Genomic DNA, 24,301 nt, shown 5'->3' with positions numbered 1-24,301 from the left:
TACACCTAAAAAATAAATATATTTTTTAAAAAGGAAGTTTTTTTTTAAAAAAAAGAAAAAAACAAGACAAGAGTGTTGCTATTTGGGGAATAAAGGTGAAGTATGTATGGATAATCATAGTAGTATTTTTCAACTTTTCTGCAGTTTGAAAGTTTTCAAAATAGCTGGGGTACAATAATATTTGGAAGAATTTGTAAGAATAATTATAGTGAATGGAAAAGGCAGGACTTTTTTTTTAGTAGCTGTCTTTGCATAGCTGGGCTATAAATTATTTTCTTCCTATTTTTCTGCACTTTCTCAATTTTTAATAATGAGGATATAATATTTTGGGAATTAGAAAAATAAGGCAAATGTATTTTTTAAAAAACAGTATATTTTAAAATATGAGTTTATAAGTAGAAAAGGATGCTTTGTTCCAGTAATATTTTGAAATGAAAGGTCTGAGATATTTTTTCTGACAGGATAATAATCTTCATAATGAAAAGGAGCGAGTGATGCATGGATCTGGTATTAATAAGAGAAACCAGTTTTTGAGCACCTTCAAATATCAGGAACTTCACATCCTCAACTTACTTAATAATCACAGCAATGCTGTAAATAGGCATTAATAATCATCCAAATTCTTTAAGAAACGGAATAGTATCTGAAACAAAGTCCGTCTTGGATTCCCAAAGTCTGTGTGTGAATAGTCCCTTTTTTTTTTTTTTTTTGAATTGAAATTGAACTTTTATTCAAAATACAAAAATGTATGTAAGATGCTATACCTCCTTGTTGTATTATCAAACCCAGTGAAATACCACAATGTTTATACACAGTTGTACATCTTTAAGATTTAAAGAAGATTGCCAGATCTTCTTCCAATTTTTTCACTACAGCAACAACAAAAAACAATTGTCTAATATATAAAATATATGTGTATATATCTAAAAAGCACTTTGAAATAATACCTAACAAAGAGTAAGCATCATATGGTTATTCTATTATTGTTTATTGGCTAAGTGTTCATTTTATCTGCAATCTGTATATGGGGTAAAAATGGGAGCTCATAACCCACTTGAATCAAATTGTGAAATATGATATATCAAGAACTATGTAAGGTTTTGAACAGCCAACAATAAAAAATTTAAAAAAAAAATGAATAGTCCCTTTTGGTGAAAAGGAATGTTTCTAACTTCATTTCAGTCAGCTGAACAAAGCTAGGCCAAAAGGAAAGTGGCTCCTGCCAGAGACTTAAAGTCTACTTTAAAAACATAGACTTAAAGAGCAATTAGGAGATGTCTTTGAAGTGTAAATCAAAGCCTTCCTCTCCAGTGCCATCAATGCATTTAGGCGAATTTCTTTTTATTAACATTCACGGCTACAACGTGAATCTGGATGATACCCAGTATAAATAGGAAGAGACTAACACATTATGCTACATTAGCAACTATTTCCTTATAAGACTTTGTCAATGGATAAACTAGGATCTCTTTGAAGACAAAAACCATCAACATCCCCTCAGTGTTGTTCACTCCTTAAAAATCATATTCATTTTCCTTTGAGAGTGTCAAATCAGTAATGATCTCTAAGGATATTAATAAGTGGGAAATTTGTGTTTTCTTTTAGTTAAATTCTGATATCAGAATAAGGCAAAAGAACAATAAGTATTAGGTTTTAGCTGGCTGAATGTAAAAAGCATGAGAAGATAATTATTTTTCATTTGTTAAATGTATTCTTTAAAGATCAAAGGAGATATGAGTTGGCTAATAATAAATAGCAATTCAACCTTTTATTTCAATAATTCATTTTTTAAAAAATTTTTTAGTTGTAGATAGACACAGTTTATTTATCTATTTATTTCTATGTGGTGCTGAGGATCAAACGCAGTGCCTCACATGTGCCAGTCAAGCACACTACCACTAAGCCACAACCCCAGCCCTCAATAATTCATTTTTTTTATAAATTGATGTGTGTTCAAGAAGTATTTTTTTTTTTTGAGAGAGAGAATTTTAATATTTATTTTTTAGTTTTCGGCAGACACAACATCTTTGTTTGTATGTGGTGCTGAGGATCGAACCCAGGCCACACGCATGCCAGGCAAGCACGCTACCGCTTGAGCCACATCCCCAGCCCCAATAATTCATTTTTGATTAATCATAAGGTTATCCCAGGTTGGCTTCCTGCATTTACACAGCATGCCTCTTGCTCACTTATCTTCATTTAATTCAGAATGATGATAGGATACAAATTTAACATGGGCTTCAGGAAGATAAACTTTAGAAGGCAGGTAAATAATAACAGAAAAAAGTCACATTACAAATTTCTAAATAAAAAGTAAAAGATTTGGGGATGTTTGTACCATAGTTCTTTCTTGGCACAGGAAATAAATATTGATATTCAATAAATTGATTTAATTAGAATTTAAATACTAAGTAGGGCTTCATGGTAGAGCCTTGCCTCGGAAGCATTACATTCTGGGTTTGATTTCCAGCACTGCAAAAACATTTTAAAAAGCTAGAATTTAAATGATAAGCAAACACTTGTTTCCATATCCTTTAAGAACCAGAAAAAGATTGTAATTTTAAAATATCATAGATCAAAAATTATGATAAATAAAGTAAAATCTAACTTAACAGGAATTTTGATTAATTTAACCAAAGAACAGTTTTGTTTTAATTATAAACTCTTTATTACTTGGCATTTACACACATAAAATACATATTTAATTGAATATTTTATATAAATCTAGGCAACTATTCTAAATACAAAATTATGATTATAAAACAAAGCAAATTCTATCAAGGAGGCATGTGATTTGGTGCTAGATTTACAATTGTCTATCTGATATGTCACAGTCATTTTTTGCAAAAAATTGTTCACATGAGAACTCAAAAAGTGAGCAATTCATTGTTAAAAAAATTGTTTTCATTATGTAGAAAATAGAACGGGACACAATGCAAAATAAAGATGGTAAAGTCTTCAGAATTTCTTTATATTGTTGCTAGTAAGATGCTAGAACCTAAAGCTATGAGGATCTCTCCAATTAAAATATGTACATCAAATATGCATTTAGTGCTTCCCTGGGAGAAATGATCTGTTAGCCACTTTTGGAAGAAGGATGGTCCACTGTAGACACCGGGAAAATGTTTTCGACCACAGCCATGTCCATAACTGGTAATTCCCATCACAAAAAATTGTTTATGTTCCGGTAAGTAGCACATTAATGGTCCACCACTGTCACCCTATTAAAAAAGTGTCCAAATAGTGTTAACCACTTCTAGTTCTTCAAGCAACAGTAGAGTTGAGATAAATTAATTACATTAAACATATATTTATATAAATATTCCTTTTCATATTCCTTCAAGTGATAGCATAGTATTTTTTGTTGTTGTTGTTTTCAGTCACTGGCTAGCTAACAGAATGAAGTGCAGGGAAGGACTTACAGAGAGATAGGTTGTGGTAGAGAGGCACCTAGATCACATAATTTTTTTTTTCAAGAGAGAGAGAGAGAGAGAGAGAGATTTTTTTTTAATATTTATTTTTTAGTTTTCGGCGGACACAACATCTTTGTTTGTATGTGGTGCTAAGGATCGAACCCGGGCCACACGCATGCCAGGCGAGTGCGCTACCGCTTGAGCCACATCCCTAGCCCGGTCACATAAATTTTAATATGCCCTTGTAGAAAATTATCATCATGCTTTGTAAATCAATAGATTTTTAGTTTAATATTCCAACTTCAGCAGGAGGTATATAGTCTGACCAGGTGTGTGAAGGAACCATATAGCTGGTGGATAAACTCATCTGTATAATTTTGAACCAGAATACTATAAATGAAATTGGATTTTTTAATACAACTGCTCAAGAGAAATATAATTTGGGAAGTGTGCAAAATATTATAAAACCTGTTCATTAGACTATCTCATTAGACTTTTATACTTAGTATAAAAGGCATATTTTAAGATCTATGAAGGATTCTTTTAGAGCTGCAGGGGTGGTTTGCTAGCTAGAGACGAGTAAATTGGCATTTTTGAAAGAGATTGTACGTTTTTGATTGTTGACATTAGCTAGTGCAAGAAAATGGAAAGAAATGATGAAGATTCTCGTAGTATTTTAAAATAACAAGTCATGTTGGGCATGGTGGTGCAGGCCTATAATCCCAGCAACTCAGGAAGCTGAAACAGGAGGATCACAAGTTTGAGGATCACAAGCCAGCCTCAGCAATTTAGCAGGCCTGAGCCAGGGATGCAGCTTAGTGGTAAAGAGCCCCTGGGTTAAATTGCCAGTTAAATAAATAAATAAATAACTCTTTTATAATTTAGATTTGACTGTTAATGAATCCAGAACTATTACTAAGGATTGTTAAAAATGCACTCAAAGCAACAGAGAGACATACTGAGATAACTATTTCAATGCCTAAAGCTTTGTTTCTGAGTATTTACAATGCACTATTCAAATCTCTATTGAATATTTTTAATTAGTTTTTTCCTTTTTTTTTTTTTTTGGTACTGAGGATTTAACTTGGATGTTTTACCACTGAGCTATATCTGCAGCCCATTTTATTTTTTTAGTTTGAAACAGGGTTTCACTAAATTGCTGAGGCTGGCTGGAACTTGGGATCCTCCTGTCCTAGCCGCCCCAATAGCTGAGATTATAGTGTGCACCACTGTGCCTGACTTGGATAATTATTTTTTAATAATGAAGATGTTTTGTGCTGGGATTGTGGCTCAGCGGTAGAGCGCTCACCTAGCACGGGCAGGACCCGGGTTCAATCCTCAGCACCACATAAAAATAAAGGCATTGTGTTGTGTCCAGCTACACCTAAAAAATAAATGTTTTAAAAAAAAAAAAAAGATGTTTTGCCTAGAAATACAGATCAACTAAATTGGATTTTTTTACTGCTTTACTCATCAAAGGAAGGGCTGGGGCTGTAGCTCAATGGCAGAGCGCTTGCCTAGCATGTGTGAGGCACTGGCTTCAATCCTTAGCACTACATTAAAAAAATAAACAAAATAAAGGCATATTATCCATCTACAACTACAAACTTTTTAATTTTTAAGGAAAAGACATAGGAAAGATAAAACCTAGATTGCAATAGAGTAGAAAAGTATGAACATGAAGAACTCTTGAAAGTGAAGGCCAGTAGATTTGGAAGTAGTGTATGAAAGAGGGTGGAGTCAAAAACCACAAAGGGGAGGCTGGGGACCTAGTTCAGCAGTAGAGTGCTTACCTGGCATCTATGAGGCCCAGAGTTTTATCCCCAGTATCATAAAAGAAAAAAAAGAAAAAGAAAAACACCAGAGCCAGGCATGATGGCACATACCTGTAATCCCAGCAGCTCAGGAGGCTGAGGCAGGAGGATTGTGAGTTCAAAGCCGCCTCAGCAAAAGTGAGGTGCTAAGCAACTCAGTGAGACCCTGTCTCCAAATAAAATACAAAATAGGGCTGGGGATATGGCTCAGTGGCTGAGTGCCCCTGAGTTCAATCCCTGATTTTACTTTTGCCTAAGTAAAATCAAGGAATTGGGAGCCAAGATTAGATTATTGAAGTAGTTAAAAAAGAGAAGAAAAGAATTTGATTTTTTAGGTCTGATAATTAAGATCATGAGAAAATAATAAAAGACTTTATTCAAGTCCTCTTCTGGCTTTAGAAAATATCTTAAAGGAAATTTATTTGGTCTTACCCTGCATGTATCAAAGCTTCCATTTTCATCACCTGCACAAAATGAAGTGTTAGGAATTACTCCCCGATAACTCCACTCAGAATTACAAATTGTTCGAGAAATATAATGTACTTCTGCTTCCTGTAAAGTATTTGTACCATTACCTGTTAATGAAAAAAGAAATATTTTTTTTTTTGGTTCAGGCACTTTTATAATGATTTAAATGCTGCTGTTTAATAGCTCTTCTTTTCAAACCGACTTTTAAAAAAATTATGTAAAATTTTATCTCTATCTCATCACTGTCCATTTCCATAATCCTCCCCAGCTGCTAACAACTACAAATCTACTTTCTGACTCTATTATTTTCACATTTGGGACATTTCATTATATGAATGGAATCATTGAATACATGACCTTTTATGTCTGGCTTATTTCACTTACCATAATGTTATAGTATGTATTGGTATTTTATTCCTTCTTATGGTTTTATTTCATGATCTATTATCTAAATATACCTTATTTTGCTTATGCATTCATCACTTGATGTACCTTTAGAGTTTTTTCCCATGTTTAACTATTATGGATAATGCTGCTGTGAACATTTATGTACAGGATTTTGTATGGATATACATACTTATTGGATATTTATGTAAAAGCTGAATTACTTTTCTTTCTTTCTTTCTTTCTTTTTTGGGAGGGGGGGAGCTTCCAAACAGTATTCCAAAGCAGCTGTATCATTTTGTATTCCAACCAGCAATGTATAAGGGTTGCAGTTTCTTCGTGGTGCTTGTTATTTTCCAGGTTTTTTTTTTATTATAGTTATCCTTGTAGCTGTTACATCTGTTGATTTCTAAAATTACATTGTCTAATTTTTGCTAATGTATATAAATGAAATGGACTTTTGTGTATGAACCTGGCTACTTTATTACACTGTTAATTCCAATGGATTTTAGGTTCTGTTTTAGTATAATCACGTTGTCTGTGATTAGTGAATATCTTATTTCCTTTCTTACTTATGTGTCTTTTGTATCTTTATTGCAGTGCTATTTTACTTGTTAGAAATTCTCCTCCAGTATTATATAAAATTGGTAATGGGTTGTAGCTCAGTGGCAGAGTGCTTGCCTAGAACGTGTGAGTTACTGGGTTTGATCCTCAGCACCACATATAAATAAATAAAATAGGGCTGGGGTTGTGGCTCAGCGCAAGACCCTGGGTTTGATCCTCAGCACCACATAAAAATAAGTAAACAAAGTAAAGGTATTGTGTACAACTAATAATAATAATAATAAATATAAATATAAATAAATAAACAATAAAGGTTAAAAAATATTATGGTAGGCCTCATGTTTTGAGTTCTAGTGTTTTATTTTATAAAAAGAAATTTAATTACTGATTCTATTCCTTTACCCTTATGGAACTATAGAGGATATCCCTTTCTTACTTAGTCAGTTTTGCTAATTATAGTTTTGGTTATTACAAAAGAATTTGTCCATTATATTTAAGTGTAATTCATGTGCCCCACAACATCATTTTGGTCATCTATGGACTACATGATGGTGGTCCAATCAGCTTATATTATCTATTATGGTTGTAGCCATCTTTGTGTAAGTATACTCTGTGATATTTGTATAGTGTAGAAATTGCCTAATAAAGCATTTCTCAGAACATATCCCTGTCATCAAGTGATGCATAACTGCATTAAAATTTAGAGCATAATACTGTGAAAAGTTTTGTGGACTGGAGATATAATTCAGTGATAGAACACTTGCCTCATATACACTGAGTTTGATCCCCATTGCCATAAAAAAATTAAAAACCATTATGTTGGGCTGGGGATATGGATCAAGCAGTATCGCGCTCGCCTGGCATGCGTGCTGCCCGGATTCAATCCTCAGCACCACATACAAACAAAGATGTTGTGTCCACCAAAAACTAAAAAATAAATATTAAAAAAAATTATCTCTCTCTCTTTAAAAAAAACCATTATGTTATCTTTTAATTCATAATTTTATTTATATTTGCGACTTTTCTCCATATTTTCATCAGTCTTACCAGTGACTTCTTATTTCAGAGAAGTAGAATTTGGGTTGGGAATGTGGCTTAGAAGTAGAATGGTTACCTAGCATGCAGGAAGCACTGGGTTCAATCCCCAGCACAACAACAAATCACCATCAAAAAACTAGAATTTGGCCTTGTTCAATCTCTCTTTTCTGTCTTTATTTTGTTTTGTTAGTTGCTGTGCTTATTTCTTCTGCGGGATTATTATAATATTTTTAAAAACTGCTTTAAAGTTAGGTATTTAATTAATAATTTTTTTCAGACAATTCTTTCCTGTTAGGTCAAATATTTGCTTTTCCATATATTTCAATCTACATATTACCTTGGTTGCAGTCCCCAAATTGTGCTCTGCAGTATATACATATCTATTCCAGTATATACATAACTGTTCTGTTTTAAATATTTAAAGTGATTTTCTTTTTGACATATGAGTTTAATAGTGTTTTAAATTCTCCAAATATATGGCTTTTTAAAACTTACATTTTGTCATTTTTTACAAATTTGTTAGTGTTTAATTTATTTAACACAAAAACCACACATTGTAAGCATGCCATTCAGAGATTTCTGGTAATTCATTATGAGCACTAAAACCTAGTTTTAAACTATTTCATTCTCAAAGAGACTTCCTGTGCCCACTTCCAGTCATTTCTCAGCTCCATCCCCACATTTAATTTTTTTGGTTTTGTTTCGTTTTGTTTTTGCAGTGCTGTGACTCAAACTCAACACCTCACACATGGTCGGCAAATGCTCTGCTACTGAACTACATCCCCAACCCCAACTCTACGCTTTGGAAATAGCCGATTTCTGTCTCTGTTGGTTTGCATTTTCAAGAAATTTTGTACAAATGAAATAACATAATTTGTAATCTTTTATATATGGTATCCTTCATATGTTTTAAGTTCATCTGCATTGTAGTATGTATCCATAAAAAGTTTTTTTCCTTTTTATTGTTGAATAGTGTTTTGTTGAATGGATATATCATATTTTATATATCTGTTTATCTATTTGATGGATATTGGATTGTTTCCAGTGTTTGGTGTTATGGATAATACTGCTGTGAGAATTCATAGAGGTTTTTGTATAGACATGTTTCAATTCCCTTTGATAGATACCTAGGAATGGAATTTCTGGGTTGTGTGGTAGCTATGCTTAATATGGTAGATACACGTTAAGCTTTTTTAATAACTACCAAACTGTTTTTGTTAGCTGCTTTGCCATTTTAACCCCCACTTTCCCAGAAATGTAGAAGGTTTCCAGTTTCTCTACATCCTTCTCAACACTTGGTATTGTCCATTTTTTAGATTACAACCATTCTGGTAAATGAATAGTAGTAGCTTATTGTGGTTTCAATGATGTTAACATCTTTTCATGTACTATTAACCATTTGTATGCCCACTTTGGTGAAATGTCTTTTAAATCATTAGCCTGTTTCAAAAATTATTTATTATCTAAGTACTGAGTTGTAAAAGTTCTTTATATTTTCTGATATAATTCTTTTATCAGAGTTATGAGTTTTCTTCTCTTCATCTGAAGCTTACCATTTAATTTCCTTAATAGTTTTCTTTTGAATAGCATGCATTTTAAAATTGTAATGAGGTCCAGTTTATCATATTTGCTTTTATGGATGAATTGTACTTTTGGTGTCCTAAGAGATCGTGACCTAACTGAAGGTTTCAAAGCTTTTCTTTTATGCTTTCTTCTAGGAATCTTACAGTTTTAGCTCTTACATTTAGGTCTATTGTCCATTTTGAGTTTATAATTTGTCTTAGTACATTTGAGTTGCTATAGTAAAATATCATGAACTATGCAGTTTGTAAACAATATAAATTTATTTCTCACAGCTCAGGATGTCAGGAAATTGAAGATCAAGGCACTGGCAGATTTGGTGGCTAGCAAGGGCTGCTTTTTGGCTTATAGGTGATGCCTTCTAGCTATGTCCTCATGTTGTGGGAGAGCAAGGCAGCTCTTTGAGACCTGTTTTATAAGGGTAATAATCCCATTCCTGAGAGTTCTGCCCTCCATAAGGTCTCTATCTTCTAATGCCCTCATCTGGGGGTTAGGATTTCAACCTAGGAATTTGGAGTGGACACAAACATTCAGACTATTGTATTATTCTTTTTTGTAGGGGAGGGGTACTGGGGATTGAACTCAGGGATACTCAACCATTGAGCCACATCCCTAGCCCTATTTTGTATTTTATTTAGAGACAGGGTCTCACTGAGTTGCTTAGCATCTCATCTTGCTAGGCTGGCTTTGAACTCTCGGTCTTCCTGCCTCATCTTCCTGAGCTGCTGGGATTATAAGTATGTGCCACCATGCCCAGCCCATATTACTGTATTATCGAATATAGTATAAGGAGATTTTTGTGTGTGTGTTTTGTTTTTGCACATGAATATTCATTTTTCCAGTATATTTTTTGAAAAGATTATTTATCTTTAGCTGGGTACAGTGGTTCATACTGCTAATACTGGCTACTCTGTAGGCTAAGGAAGGATTATAAATTCTAGGCCAGCCTGAGCAACTTAGCAAGGCCCTTTTTTTTTTTTGTCACTGTGACCAAATTACCTGACACAAACAACTGAGGAAAATTTTTTTTGGCTCATGACTTCAAAGATTCAGTCCATAGTTGGCCAAGTCCATTGCTCTGAGCCCAAGGTGAGGCAGAATATCATGATGCAAGGGCATGGTGAAGAGAAGTTGCTCCTGCCAAGTGGCCAGGAAGCTGAGAGGGAGAATAGAGGAAGAGGCCACAGAGAAGATGAACCCTCTTAGGGTATATCCCCAGTGACCCACCTCTTCCAGCCACACCTCACCTGCTTACAGTTACCACCCAGTCCATTCAAACTAGGACAGACAGTTAGGTTACAGTTCTCACAATCTCACAAATTAAATCACATTTAATTTCCAAATATTCTTGCTTTAACACTGGAGCTTTTGGAGAACACCTTATATCCAAACCATAACATTCCACATTGGTCCCCAAAAGCTCTTGTCCATCTCACAAGGCAAAATGTATTTACTTATCTCCAAGATTCCCATTTTTTGACCATTCCAGCATTGCTCAAAAGTTCAATACCAAAGTGTCATTTGAGACTCAAGTAAAATCAAGGCTGTGAGTCCCTGTAAAATGAAAAGGAAGTTGCGTATATCCAATATACAATGGCAGGGTAAAATTCTCATTCCAAAAGTGAGGAGTAAGGGCAGAGAAAGAAGAAATGGGACCAAAACAAGACCAAAACACAACTGGGCAAACAGGTGCACATAGGTGCTGTACATGTTTGCATATACAGCATATGTATATGTTTGATTATAAAAATGTGCTGTATATGCAAACATATACAGCACCTAGGACACATGGTAGTGATGTTCTCTCCAAAGGACTTGAATAGCCTCACCCTTTAGCCTTTCCAGTTATGGCACAGATGGCCTCTCTTTTATCCTGGTTCTCTCCACATCCCAAAGCTACTATCAGCAGACAGTCCACTTTATTGGGATCTCTTAATTCCTGGAATCTGCATTCCATCTTTGGCTTCACCATCATGGCTTCGCGCATCACCCACTCAGGGCCCGCCTGCAGGGACTCTGACTCTGCTGTACATTGCTTGGCCTCCCAGTATTTCTTTTGAATTTTTGGTAGAAACCTCCATGACCGCCTAACTTCAGCATCTTGCATTCCTGCAGAACCAGCATCATGTGAATGACACCAAGGTCTGATGCCAGTTTGTACAGTAGCTGGTCCCCTTGGATCATGGCTATAGTGACTTCTGAGTGTCAGGGCATCTAAGCACAGTAAAATTGCTTTCTAGGTTCCCCTTTACAAGCAGGGCACTCCCAGGATCTCTTCTCAAAGGAACTTTCTCTAACCCTTGAATCTGAAATTGGTGTGCTTTGCAAATTCCCGAGATGCACTCAAACCATCTTTCCTGTTGTCTCTGTGCAAAGTAATTAGCACCTCTGTAGTGGTTATAACCTCTAACTCTCATATCTTCCTTGGCCCCAGTTTTACATGCACTTTTTTTGGCCAAACTGCACATTTTTATAGTCATTTAGTTCTGCTTTCAGTTTCCAATTCTCACAGTAAACCTAGCTAAAAACTCTCAGCAAGATCCGTGCCACTGATTGAATGCTGTGCTAATTTGAAATTTTCCCCACCAGATTCATTTGTCCAGCACTTTTAAAAAGAGCTTCATACAAAATCATGGGCAAAATGTAGCCAAGTTCTTTGCCAGAATTTAAGACAAATGGCTTCTAGTCCAATTTCCAATAAAGCCCTTGTTCTCCTCTGATACCTCATGAGCATAGTCTGTACTATGTATATTCCTTCCTAGCTGCATTCTGGTCTTCTGAGCTCCTAGCAGAATTGCACATTATGCTCCATTTACAACATTCTAAGACTTCTCCAGCCTGTATCTCCAAACTCCTCCCATAAACCAGTTCCAAAAGTTTCTACATCACATAGCAAAATTAGTCTTAGCAACAAACCCACTTCTTGGTACTGATTTTATGCACAATATTTTGAGTTTAGTTCCTAGTACTGCCAAAAAAAAAAAAGTCTAGCTATTCCACATTGTATGACCTTGGCACCTTTATAAACATCAATCAATCAATAAATATAATCCCCACCACCATCTTATGTTTCATTAATCTGTAGGTCTATCTTTACACTGATATCATACTGTCTTGATTGCTATAGTTTTATAGTATATTTTGAAATGAGGTAGCATAACTCCTTTTGCTTTGTCCTTTCTAAAATAATTTTGACTAGGTTGGAGATGTAGCTCAGTGATAGGGCACTTGCCTATCATGTGGGAGGCCCTGGGTTCAATCCCTAGCATTGTAAAACAAAAACAAAACAAAAATAATAATAAGTTTGTCTGTTCTAGATCTTTTACGATTCCATGTACATTTTACTGGGATTGGTTTGAAGATATTGCATTAAATGTAGGGATTGCATTGAATACATGCACAAATATGTGGATAATGGTCATATTAACAATGTTGAGTCTTCCAATTCGTGAAGGTGGTATGACTCTCAATTTATTTAAATATTCTTTCTCTGTTTTGTCATTTTCAGTGTGTAGGTCTTGGACATCTTTCATTAAGTCGTTTCCTAATCATTCATTCTCTTTAGTGTTACTATGAATGGGATTGTGTATTTATTTTCAGATAGCTTATTTGTAGCATATAAAAATATGATTGATTTTTGTCTTATAGCTTACAGAAGTCTGAACTTCTTAGTTCTATTAGATTCTTTTTAGATTTCTTTTTTTTAATATTTATTTTTTAGTTATAGGTAGACACAATATTTTATTTTTATGTGGTGCTGAGGATCGGACCTAGTGCCTCACACATACTAGGCAAGCACTCTACCTCTGAGCCACAACCCAGCTCCTCTTTTTAGATTTCTTAAACTTTTCTGCATTTATAGAGTGATGTCATCTGTGTATGAGGATAGTTTTACTTCTTCCTTTCCAATAACTGTGCCTTTGATTTCTTTTTCTTGCCTATGTGAAGGCTAGAATCCTTGCTTTGATCCTGATTTTAGAGGAGAAGCATTCAGTATTTTACCATAAGTGTGTTAGTTTCTGTCAGTGCTCTTTTATTCATTTGTTTTTTTTTAAAAGAAATTTTTTATTAAGCATGGGCACTAAGTCCCCAGGTACTGAGAAGGCTGAAGTAGGAGGATCACCTGATTCAAGGCCAGCCTGAGAAATATAGTGAGACACTGTCTTTAAAAAAAAAAAAAAAAAAAAAGTATGGATTTTGTCCAATATATTTTTCACATTAATTATGAGAATCTTGTCATTTTGTTTTTTATTCTATTAATGTGGATTTTTTTCCTTTCTTTTCTTTCTTCCTCTCCTTTTTTCCTCCCAAGACAGGATCTCACTACATTACCTAGGCTAGTCTTTGACTTGTGGACTCAGGGGACCCTCCTGCCTCAGGTGCCCACCTACCTGGAACTTAGGCATGTGCCACCACATCTGGTTTTATTTTTATGTTTTTAATTGTGTTGGAGATGTTAAACCAACCTTGAATTCTGGGAACAAATCCCACTATGTCATAAGTATAATTATTTCTTTTTAATGTTACTATCTTCTGTTTGCTAGCATTTAAAAAAATTTTTTTCAGTTATAGATGGATACAATATCTTTATTTAGTTTTTAGGTTTTTTTTTTTTTTTTTTTTTTTTTTTTTTTTAACACTGTGCTGGGGATCGAACCCAGTGCCTCATGAATGCTAGGCAAGTGCTGAACCACTGAGCCACAACCCCAGTCCTGTTTGCTAACATTTTCAAAATGGACTTTTCTTTTTATGATGGACATTTCTCTGTGGTTTTCCTGTGATATACTATTTTCTTTGGGTGTTGGGATAATACTGGCCTCACAGAATAAGTTGGAGAATATTCCAAAGGTTTTGTTTTGTGTTTGTTTGTTTCTTTATTTAAGGAAACACTGTGTGTTTTCATAAAAAAAAAAAGGAATCTATTTCTATTACTTAAATTTGAGCATTCATGCTTAACAAATATAATATTAATCAGTGTCTTAACTGGATTTAGGTCTTTTTTTTTTTAAGTTTTGTTTGTTTTTTTAAGGAACCACTGTGTGTTTCCTTAAAGGACAGAGTTTCTTTTCCTTTTTTTTTTTTTACATTTTTTTAGTGTAGATGGACACAATATCTTTGTTTTATTTATTTTTTTATGTGGTACTAAGGATCGAACCCAGAGACTCTCACTTGTGAGGCAAGCACTCAACCACTGAGCTACAATCCCAACCTAGTTTCCAAGACTTTGTAAGATTAGAATTATCTCTTTCTTTCTTTCTTTCTTTTTTTTTTTTTAGTTGTAGTTGGACACAATACCTTTATTTTATTTACTTATTTTTATGTGGTGCTGAGGATTAAATTCAGGGCCTCACACATGCTAGTCAAGCACTCTACCGCTAAGAACAACCTCAGCCCTAGAATTATCTCTTTCTTAATTTTTGACTAAATCTACCTGTGAAGTCATCTGGGTTGTGTTTTGTTTTCAGGGCCACAAAATATTTTAAATTACTAATTTTATTTTTGCACTTGCTATAGTCCTATTGAGATGTTCTCTTTTTTATCCAGTTTTTGTGGTTTGTTTCTCCTTAGGAATCTATTTCTTTTTTATATATATATATATTTATTTTTTAGTTATCGGCGGACACAACATCTTTGTTTGTATGTGGTGCTGAGGATGGAACCTGGGCTGCACGCATGCCAGGCGAGCGTGCTACCACTTGAACCACATCCCCAGCCCCATTAGGAATCTATTTCTATTAATGAAATTTGAGCATTCATACTTAACAAATATAATATTAATCAGTGTCTTAACTCTTCTGAATCATACAAGGACCTGAGAATGCTTTAATTCTGATCACTCCTTCTAAAATGCATTCTTTCCCCCATATATTAGACATTATATTTTATATTCAATAACCTAGGCATTAATGACATTTTAGACCAAATAATTCTTTGTGGTGGAAGGTGGGAGGACAGTCCTGTGAATTTGAGGATGGTGAGCAACATCCCTTTGTCTACTGACCAGATTCCAGTAGTAAGCTTACCACATGCCCAGTTGTAACAACCAAAATTATTTCCAGATGTATTAGCAAATATCCTCTGAGGGCAAAACTGTCCTTACTTGAGAACCAGTGTTGTATACAGACAATGTTTATTTGCATTCACCTATATATTTACCCATTTATTTGCTCCTTCTTCCTTCTTGCATCTAATGCAGTTGTCTTTCCCTATGTGTGGTTTCACTTTAAAGTTTCAATTATCCATAGTCAATAGTGGTCAAAAAATATTGAATGGAAAATTCCAGAAATAAACAACTCATAAGTTTTAAATACCTTTTATTATATTGCTATAATTGTTCTATTATAGTAATTATTTTACATCTTACTGTGCCTTATTAACTATCCTTTATTATAGGTATGCATTTAGAGGAAAAAATATAGTATAGATAGGGTTTAGTACTCTCTGTGGTTTCAAGAAGTAGAGAAACAACTTGTAACATATTCCCCATGGAAAGGGGACACTATTGTACCTCCCTTTTGGCATAATTTGCTTTGACTTTGATATGTCTTTTATTTCCTTTGATGAAAGATTATACTGATAGTAAACTCAGTATTTCTCATACTTTTTTTTTTTATATACACTGGACTGAACCCAGGAGTGCTTAACCACTGAGCAACATCCCCAGCCCTTTTTACTTTTTATTTGCAGACAGGATCTTGCTAAGTTGCTTAGGGCTTCACTAAGTTGCTGAAGCTGGTCTTGAACTTGTCATTCTCCTTCCTCAGCCTCCCGAGTCACTGAGATTACAAGCCTACACCACCATGCCCAGCTTCACATTCATTCTTAAAAGATAATATTGCTGTATTCATGATATGACACTGTTGCTAGATAATTTAGTTTGGTTATTTTCTCTCAACATTTTGAAGAGAACATTTAGTTTCTTTTCACTTTCATTATTGCTATTGATTAGTTTACTGAATGCCAATCAGTTATTCGATTATAAGGATTTCTTTTTTCCATGACTATATATCAAATCTTCTCTTTGTTTTTGGTTCTACAACTTCAAGACAGTATGAAAAGTAACTTCAATTTGTTTTACCTGGTATAGTACTTCCTATATGTGAATTCATATCTTTCATCAGTTTTGGAAAAATTTTAACCCAAATTCATTGGATACTACCTCTACTCTATTCTACTTATTCTTCTATCACTTTAAAAAATTTTTTTAAATGAGGTAACTTTTTATAGCTTTATTTTATTCATTTATTTTTTATGTGGTTCTGAGGATTGAACCCAGGGCCTCACATGTGCTAGGCAAGCACTCTATCACTGGCCACAACCCCAGCCCATCTCTAGCACTTTTATAGGTATATACTGTCTGTTTTCATACCATCCTTCTTATACTTTAATTTCTTTCATATTTTCTTTTTTCCCTCTGTGCTACAGTCTAAGTTTCTTCAGGTACATCTTCCACTTCACAGATTCTCTCTTCATCTGTGTCTATTATGCCTTATTTATACAATCTCTTTTAAATGTTAGCAGTTATATTTTTCATTTTTAAAGATTCTATTTAGTTCTTTTTTGAATGGTCCTGGTCATTCTAGATAGTCTTTTGCTTATTTCTAATTCTACTATTTTTATTCCTTTAAACAATTAACATGTACTTATTTTTTAATTCTATACCTAAAATATTAATATCTGAGATTATCAGGAACTTTATTCTATTTTTGTTGACATTTTTTATGGTCTTGGGGATTGAATCTTAGGGCACTCTGCCACTGAGCTATAGCTTCATCCTCTTTTATTTTTTGAGACAGGATTATATTAAGCTGCCAAGGCTGGCCTCAAACTTGTCATTCTCCTGTCTCAGCTTCCCACGAAGGAATTTTAGGTGTATACCACCATTCCTGGCTGACTTTCATTATTAATAGTTTCTTTGTGTTTGATGATCTTGATTGTGGACTTCTATTTGGTTAATTTTTATCTGTGGAATCATAAGTGCCTTCTAACTCAGTACCCAGTTAGTCCACTGAATTAGTTTCAGTTATTATATTTTTAAATCTTCACACTGTTTGGCTGTTTTTCATAAAATCTTTTACTAATATTTTTTAATCACATACTTACTTTCTCAATGCCTGTTAAGTATTTTTGATATTACATGATGATTCTAATACCTGAAATCTTTGTAGGTCTTATTCTGATGTCTCATGTTTCTACTGACTCTCATTTATGGTCGCTTGTTTCCTTGAGTGTTTAGTGATTTTTTTAAAAATTATAATCCATTTGTTTTCACTTCAACTTTATCTGCTAAAATTCTTTGAGGCCTTTCATGAAATACAGTACAGAGATCCAATGTGCTCTTTATGCAGTTTCCTGCAATGATTACATCTATATAACTAAAGTATGATATCAAAAACAGGAAATTAATATTGATATAATGAGTATGTCATTTTATGGCATATATAGATTCATGAACCCTCCATAGCAATGCAAGTACAGAACTAATCCATAATCACAAAGATCTCCTTCATGCATCTAACCACATCCCCATGAACTAGTATTTCCATTTCTGTAATTTTGTCATTGTCAGAATGTTACATAAATGAAATTATATATTATATGGCACTATTTTTTTGTACTGGGGGTTGATCCCAAGGGCACTTTAGCACTGAGCTACATCCCCAGCCCTATTTATTTATTTATTTATTTTGAGATGGGGTCTCACTAAGTTGCTGAGGATAGCCTCTAGTTTGAGATCCTCCTGTCTCTGCCTCCTGAGATGCTGGGATTACAGGCATATGCCACTGCACCCAGCTAATGTATGACCTTTAAAAATTGGATTTTTCCACTTACTCTAATTCCCTTGTGGTCCAGCTAACTTGTTGCATGTGTCAATAGTTCTTTTCTTTTAACTGCTTATCAGTATTCCATGGTAAGGCTATATACCACAGATTGTTTAATCATGCACCTATTGAAGGATACTTTGTTTCCAAGTTTTTCCCTACAACAAATAAAATTTCTTGGTGCTGCAGTTGTGGCTCAGTGGTAGAGTGCTTGCCTAGCAAGCGTGAGGCACTGGATTAGATCCTCAGTACCACATTAAAAAAAAAACTTCTGAGGCCCAGCGGCCTGCTGAGGGGCAGAGCCGCCCCCCACCCCCCGCGCCTGCCAGGTAGGGGAACTGTGACCACGGACAGAAAAGGCCCAGCGGCCCTCGGCGGGACAGAGCTTCCAATCACTCCTGCAAGGTAGGCGGGCCTGCGACCCACCGGCAGAGGAGGAGCAGCGACCTGCTGAGAGGCAGAGTCGCCCCCTCCCCCTGCGCCAGCAAAGTAGAGGGAACTGTGACCATGCACAGAGCAGGCCCAGCGGCCTGCTGAGGGGCAGAGCCACCCCCCATCCCCCGCCCCTGCCAGGTGACCACCGACAGAAAAGGCCCAGTGGCCCGCGGTGGGACAGAGCTTCCAATCATTCCTGCAAGGTAGGCAGGCCTGCGACCCACCTGCAGAAGAGGAGCAGCGACCTGCTGAGAGGCAGAGCCGCCCCCTCCCCCTGCACCGGCAAGGTAGAGGGAACTGTGACCACGCACAGAGCAGGCCCAGCGGCCTGCTGAGGGGCAGAGCCGCCCCCCACCCCCCGCGCCTGCCAGGTAGGGGAACTGTGACCACGGACAGAAAAGGCCCAGTGGCCCGCGGCGGGACAGAGCTTCCAATCACTCCTGCAAGGTAGGCGGGCCTGCGACCCACCTGCAGAAGAAGAGCAGCGACCTGCTGAGAGGCAGAGCCGCCCCCTCCCCCTGCACCTGCAAGGTAGAAGGAACTGTGACCACGCACAGAGCAGGCCCAGCGGCCTGCTGAGGGGCAGAGCCACCCACCACCCCCCGCCCCTGCCAGGTGACCACCGACAGAAAAGGCCCAGTGGCCCGCGGCGGGACAGAGCTTCCAATCACTCCTGCAAGGTAGGCGGGCCTGCGACCCACCGGCAGAAGAGGAGCAGCGGCCTGCTGAGAGGCAAAGCCGCCCCCTCCCCCTGCACCGGCAAGGTAGAGGGAACTGTGACCACGCACAGAGCAGGCCCAGCGGCCTGCTGAGGGGCAGAGCCACCCCCCACCCCCCGGGCCTGCCAGGTAGGTGGAACTGTGACCACCGACAGAAAAGGCCGAGTGGCCCGCGGCAGGACAGAGCTTCCGATCACTCCTGCAAGGTAGGCGGGCCTGCGACCCACTGGCAGAAGAGGAGCAGCGGCCTGCTGAGAGGCAGAGCCGCCCCCTCCCCCTGCACCGGCAAGGTAGAGGGAACTGTGACCACGCACAGAGCAGGCCCAGGGGCCTGCTGGGGGGCAGAGCCGCCCCCCACCCCCCGCGCCTGCCAGGTAGGTGGAACTGTGACCACCATCAGAACAGGCCAGACCTGCAACCGAGAGACAGAACAGGCCCAGTGGCCTGAGGAAGGGTAGAGCCGCCCCCCCCCCCCCCCGCACCTGCAAGGTAGGCGGACCTGCGACCCACTGGCAGTACAGCCCCAGAGGCCTGCAGAGGGGCAGTGCCGCTGCCTGCACCTGCAAAGTAGACAGAACTGTGACCACCCACAGAACAAGCCTAGCGGCCCGCAGAGGGACAGAGCCGCCGCCCGCGCCTGCGAAGGAGACTTTGCAACTATACAAGACCAATATAAATATATAGGGGGAAAATTCAATAGCACAACAGTTTCACTAAGTAGAAAGGAACGCGAACAGTATGAAGAGACAAGGAAAGAAAGGACCACAAGCAATGCAGGTCAACTCAACGTTAGAAGAGGTAATAGCTGCAGCAGATGGAATGTCAGATAAAGAATTCAGGATATACATGCTTCACATGATCTGGAGTCTCAAGGAAGACATCAGACAGCAAAATCAGACAATGAAAGATCACTTCAACAATGAATTACATAAACAAATCCAAGAAGCAAAAGATCAACTACACAGGGAAATAGAGGTTATAAAAAACAAACAGAAATCCTAGAAATGCAGGAAGCAATAAGCCAACTTAAAAACTCAATTGAGAATACTACCAGCAGAGTAGAACACTTAGAAGACAGAACATCAGACAATGAAGATAAAGTATTTCAACTTGAAAAGAACATAGACAGCTCAGCAAGACTGTTAAGAAACCATGAGCAGACCATCCAAGAAATATGGGATAACATCAAGAGACCAAATTTAAGAGTCATTGGGATACAGGAAGGGACAGAGTTTCAAACCAAAGGATTGAGCAATCTATTCAATGAAATAATACGAGAAAACTTCCAAGACTTGAAGAATAAGACAGAACCCCAAATCCTAGAAGCCTACAGGACGCCGAATGTGCAAAATCATAAGAGACCCACACCTAGACACATTATAATGAAGATGCCCAACATACAGAATAAGGAGAGAATTTTAAAAGCTACAAGAGAAAGGAAGCAGATCACATTTAGGGGTAAGCCAATCAGGATAACAGCTGATCTTTCAACACAGACTCTGAAAGCTAGAAGATCCTGGAATAACATATTTCAAACACTGAAAGAAAATGGGTTCCAACCAAGAATTGTGTTTCCAGCGAAATTAAGCTTCAGGATGGAAGATGAAATTAAAACCTTCCACGATAAACAAAAGTTAAAAGAATTTGCAGCTAGAAAACCATCTCTTCAAAACATCCTTGGCAAAACATTACAGGAAGAGGAAATGGAAAATAACAATGAAAACCAACAGTGGGAGGTAGGACACTAAAGGGGGGAAAATAATCAAAGAGGAAAACAAACCATGTTTAGTAACATAAATAAACAAATATGGCTGGAAGAACAACCCATATCTCAATAATAACCCTAAATGTTAATGGCTTAAACTCACCAATCAAGAGACACAGGCTAGTAGAATGGGTCACAAAACAAGACCCAACAATATGCTGCCTACAGGAGACGCATTTGATAGGAAAAGACATACATAGGCTGAAGGTGAAAGGTTGGGAAAAATCATATCACTCATATGGACTTCGGAAACAAGCAGGAGTATCCATACTCATATCAAATAAAATAGATTTCAAGCCAAAGTTAATCAAAAGGGATAAAGAGGGATACTACATACTGCTCAAGGGAACCATACACCAACAAGACATAACAATCATAAATATATATGCCCCAAACAATGGTGCAGCTATGTTCATCAAACAAACTCTTCTCAAGTTCAAGAGTCTAATAGACCACCATACAATAATCATGGGAGACTTCAACACACCTCTATCACCACTGGACAGATCTTCCAAACAAAAGTTGAATAAGGAAACTATAGAACTCAATAACACAATTAATAACCTAGACTTAATTGACATATATAGAGTATACCACCCAACATCAAGCAGTTACACTTTTTTCTCAGCAGCACATGGATCCTTCTCAAAAATAGATCATATATTATGTCACAGGGAAACTCTTAGACAATATAAAGGAGTAGAGATAATACCATGCATCCTATCTGATCATAATGGAATGGAACTGAAAATCAACGATAAAAGAAGGAAGGGAAAAGAATACATCACTTGGAGAATGAACAATAGGTTACTGAATGATCAATGGGTTATAGAAGACATCAAGGAAGAAATTAAAAAATTCTTAGAGATTAATGAAAACACAGACACAACATATCGGAATCTATGGGACACATTGAAAGCAGTTCTAAGAGGAAAATTCATTGCTTGGAGTTCATTCCTTAAAAAAAGAAAAAACCAAGAAATAAATGATCTCATACTTCATCTCAAAATCCTAGAAAAAGAAGAGCAAAACAACAGCAAAAGAAGTAGAAGGCAAGAAATAATTAAAATCAGAGCTGAAATTAATGAAATCGAAACAAAAGAAACAATTGAAAAAATTGACAAAACTAAAAGTTGGTTCTTTGAAAAAATAAACAAAATCGACAGACCCTTAGCCATGCTAGCGAAGAGAAGAAGAGAGAGAACTCAAATTACTAACATACGGGATGAAAGAGGCAATATCACAACAGACACTTCAGAAATACAGAAGATAATCAAAAATTATTTTGAATCCTTATACTCCAATAAATTAGAAGATAGTGAAGGCATAGATAAATTTCTTAAGTCATATGATCTGCCCAGATTGAGTCAGGAGGATATAGACAACCTAAACAGACCAATATCAATTGAGGAAATAGAAGAAACCATCAAAAGACTACCAACTAAGAAAAGCCCAGGACCAGATGGGTATACAGCAGAGTTTTACAAAACCTTTAAAGAGGAACTAATACCAATACTTTTCAAGCTACTTCGGGAAATAGAAAAAGAGGGAGAACTTCCAAATTCATTCTACGAGGCCAACATCACCCTGATACCTAAACCAGACAAAGACACTTCAAAGAAAGAAAACTACAGACCAATATCTCTAATGAACCTAGATGCAAAAATCCTCAATAAAATTCTGGCCACTCGGATACAAAAACTTATCAAAAAAATTGTGCACCATGATCAAGTAGGATTCATCCCTGGGATGCAAGGCTGGTTCAATATACGGAAATCAATAAATGTTATTCACCACATCAATAGACTTAAAAATAAGAATCATATGATCATCTCGATAGATGCGGAAAAAGCATTTGACAAAGTACAGCATCCCTTTATGTTCAAAACTCTAGAAAAACTAGGGATAACAGGAACATACCTCAATATTGTAAAAGCAATCTATGCTAAGCCTCAGGCTAGCATCATTCTGAATGGAGAAAAATTGAAGGCATTCCCTCTAAAATCTGGAACAAGACAGGGATGCCCTCTCTCACCACTTCTGTTCAACATAGTTCTCGAAACACTGGCCAGAGCAATTAGACAGACGAAAGAAATTAAAGGCATCAAAATAGGAAAGGAAGAACTTAAATTATCACTATTTGCAGATGACATGATTCTATACCTAGCAGACCCAAAAGGGTCTACAAAGAAACTATTAGAGCTAATAAATGAATTCAGCAAAGTGGCAGGATATAAAATCAACACGCATAAATCAAAGGCATTCCTGTATATCAGCGACAAATCCTCTGAAATGGAAATGAGGACAACCACTCCATTCACAATATCTTCAAAAAAAATAAAATACTTGGGAATCAACCTAACAAAAGAGGTGAAAGACTTATACAATGAAAACTACAGAACCCTAAAGAGAGAAACAGAAGAAGATCTTAGAAGATGGAAAAATATACCCTGTTCATGGATAGGCAGAACTAACATCATCAAAATGGCGATATTACCAAAAGTTCTCTACAGGTTTAATGCAATGCCAATCAAAATCCCAATGGCATTTCTTGTAGAAATAGAGAAAGCAATCATGAAATTCATATGGAAAAACAAAAGACCCAGAATAGCAAAAACAATGCTAAGCAGGAAGGGTGAATCAGGCGGTATAGCGATACCAGACTTCAAACTATACTACAGAGCAATAGTAACAAAAACAGCATGGTACTGGTACCAAAACAGGCGGGTGGACCAATGGTACAGAATAGAGGACACAGAAACCAATCCACAAAACTACAACTACCTTATATTTGATAAAGGGGCTAAAAGCATGCAATGGAGGAAGGATAGCATCTTCAACAAATGGTGCTGGGAAAACTGGAAATCCATATGCAACAAAATGAAACTGAATCCCTTTCTCTCACCATGCACAAAAGTTAATTCAAAATGGATCAAGGAGCTTGATATCAAATCAGAGACACGCCGTCTGATAGAAGAAAAAGTTGGCTACGATCTACATACTGTGGGGTCGGGCTCCAAATTCCTCAATAGGACACCCATAGCACAAAAGTTAATAACTAGAATCAACAAATGGGACTTACTCAAACTAAAAAGTTTTTTCTCAGCAAAAGATACAATAAGAGAGGTAAATAGAGAGCCTACATCCTGGGAACAAATCTTTACTCCTCACACTTCAGATAGAGCCCTAATATCCAGAGTATACAAAGAACTCAAAAAATTAGACAATAAGAGAACAAACAACCCAATCAACAAATGGGCCAAGGACCTGAACAGACACTTCTCAGAGGAGGACATAC

At 36.7% G+C, this 24,301-nt stretch overlaps 1 protein-coding gene across 2 annotated transcripts in view; it reads right to left on the bottom strand.

Moving 5' to 3' along the window:
- Positions 1 to 2,679: 2,679 nt before the first annotated feature.
- The window catches only part of Tmprss12 (transmembrane serine protease 12), a 34,406-nt gene continuing 12,784 nt past the window's right edge, over positions 2,680 to 24,301 (bottom strand). For both annotated transcript variants that reach the window (XM_058576129.1, XM_058576130.1), the window contains 2 exons: positions 5,660 to 5,802; positions 2,680 to 3,221 (listed from right to left, as the gene is read on the bottom strand). In XM_058576129.1, the coding sequence (XP_058432112.1) occupies positions 2,970 to 3,221; positions 5,660 to 5,802 (395 nt within the window). In that variant the 3' untranslated portion in view covers positions 2,680 to 2,969. The remainder of the gene's footprint in view (positions 3,222 to 5,659; positions 5,803 to 24,301) is intronic.

Source organism: Marmota monax, unplaced genomic scaffold (genome assembly GCF_021218885.2).
Source record: "Marmota monax isolate L192 unplaced genomic scaffold, Marmota_monax_Labrador192_F-V1.1 WCK01_AAM20220418_F8-fsc00012, whole genome shotgun sequence".
Lineage (NCBI taxonomy): Eukaryota > Metazoa > Chordata > Mammalia > Rodentia > Sciuridae > Marmota > Marmota monax.
The sequence above is the reverse complement of the archived record's forward strand: the minus strand, read 5'-3'. Positions and strand labels throughout refer to the sequence as shown.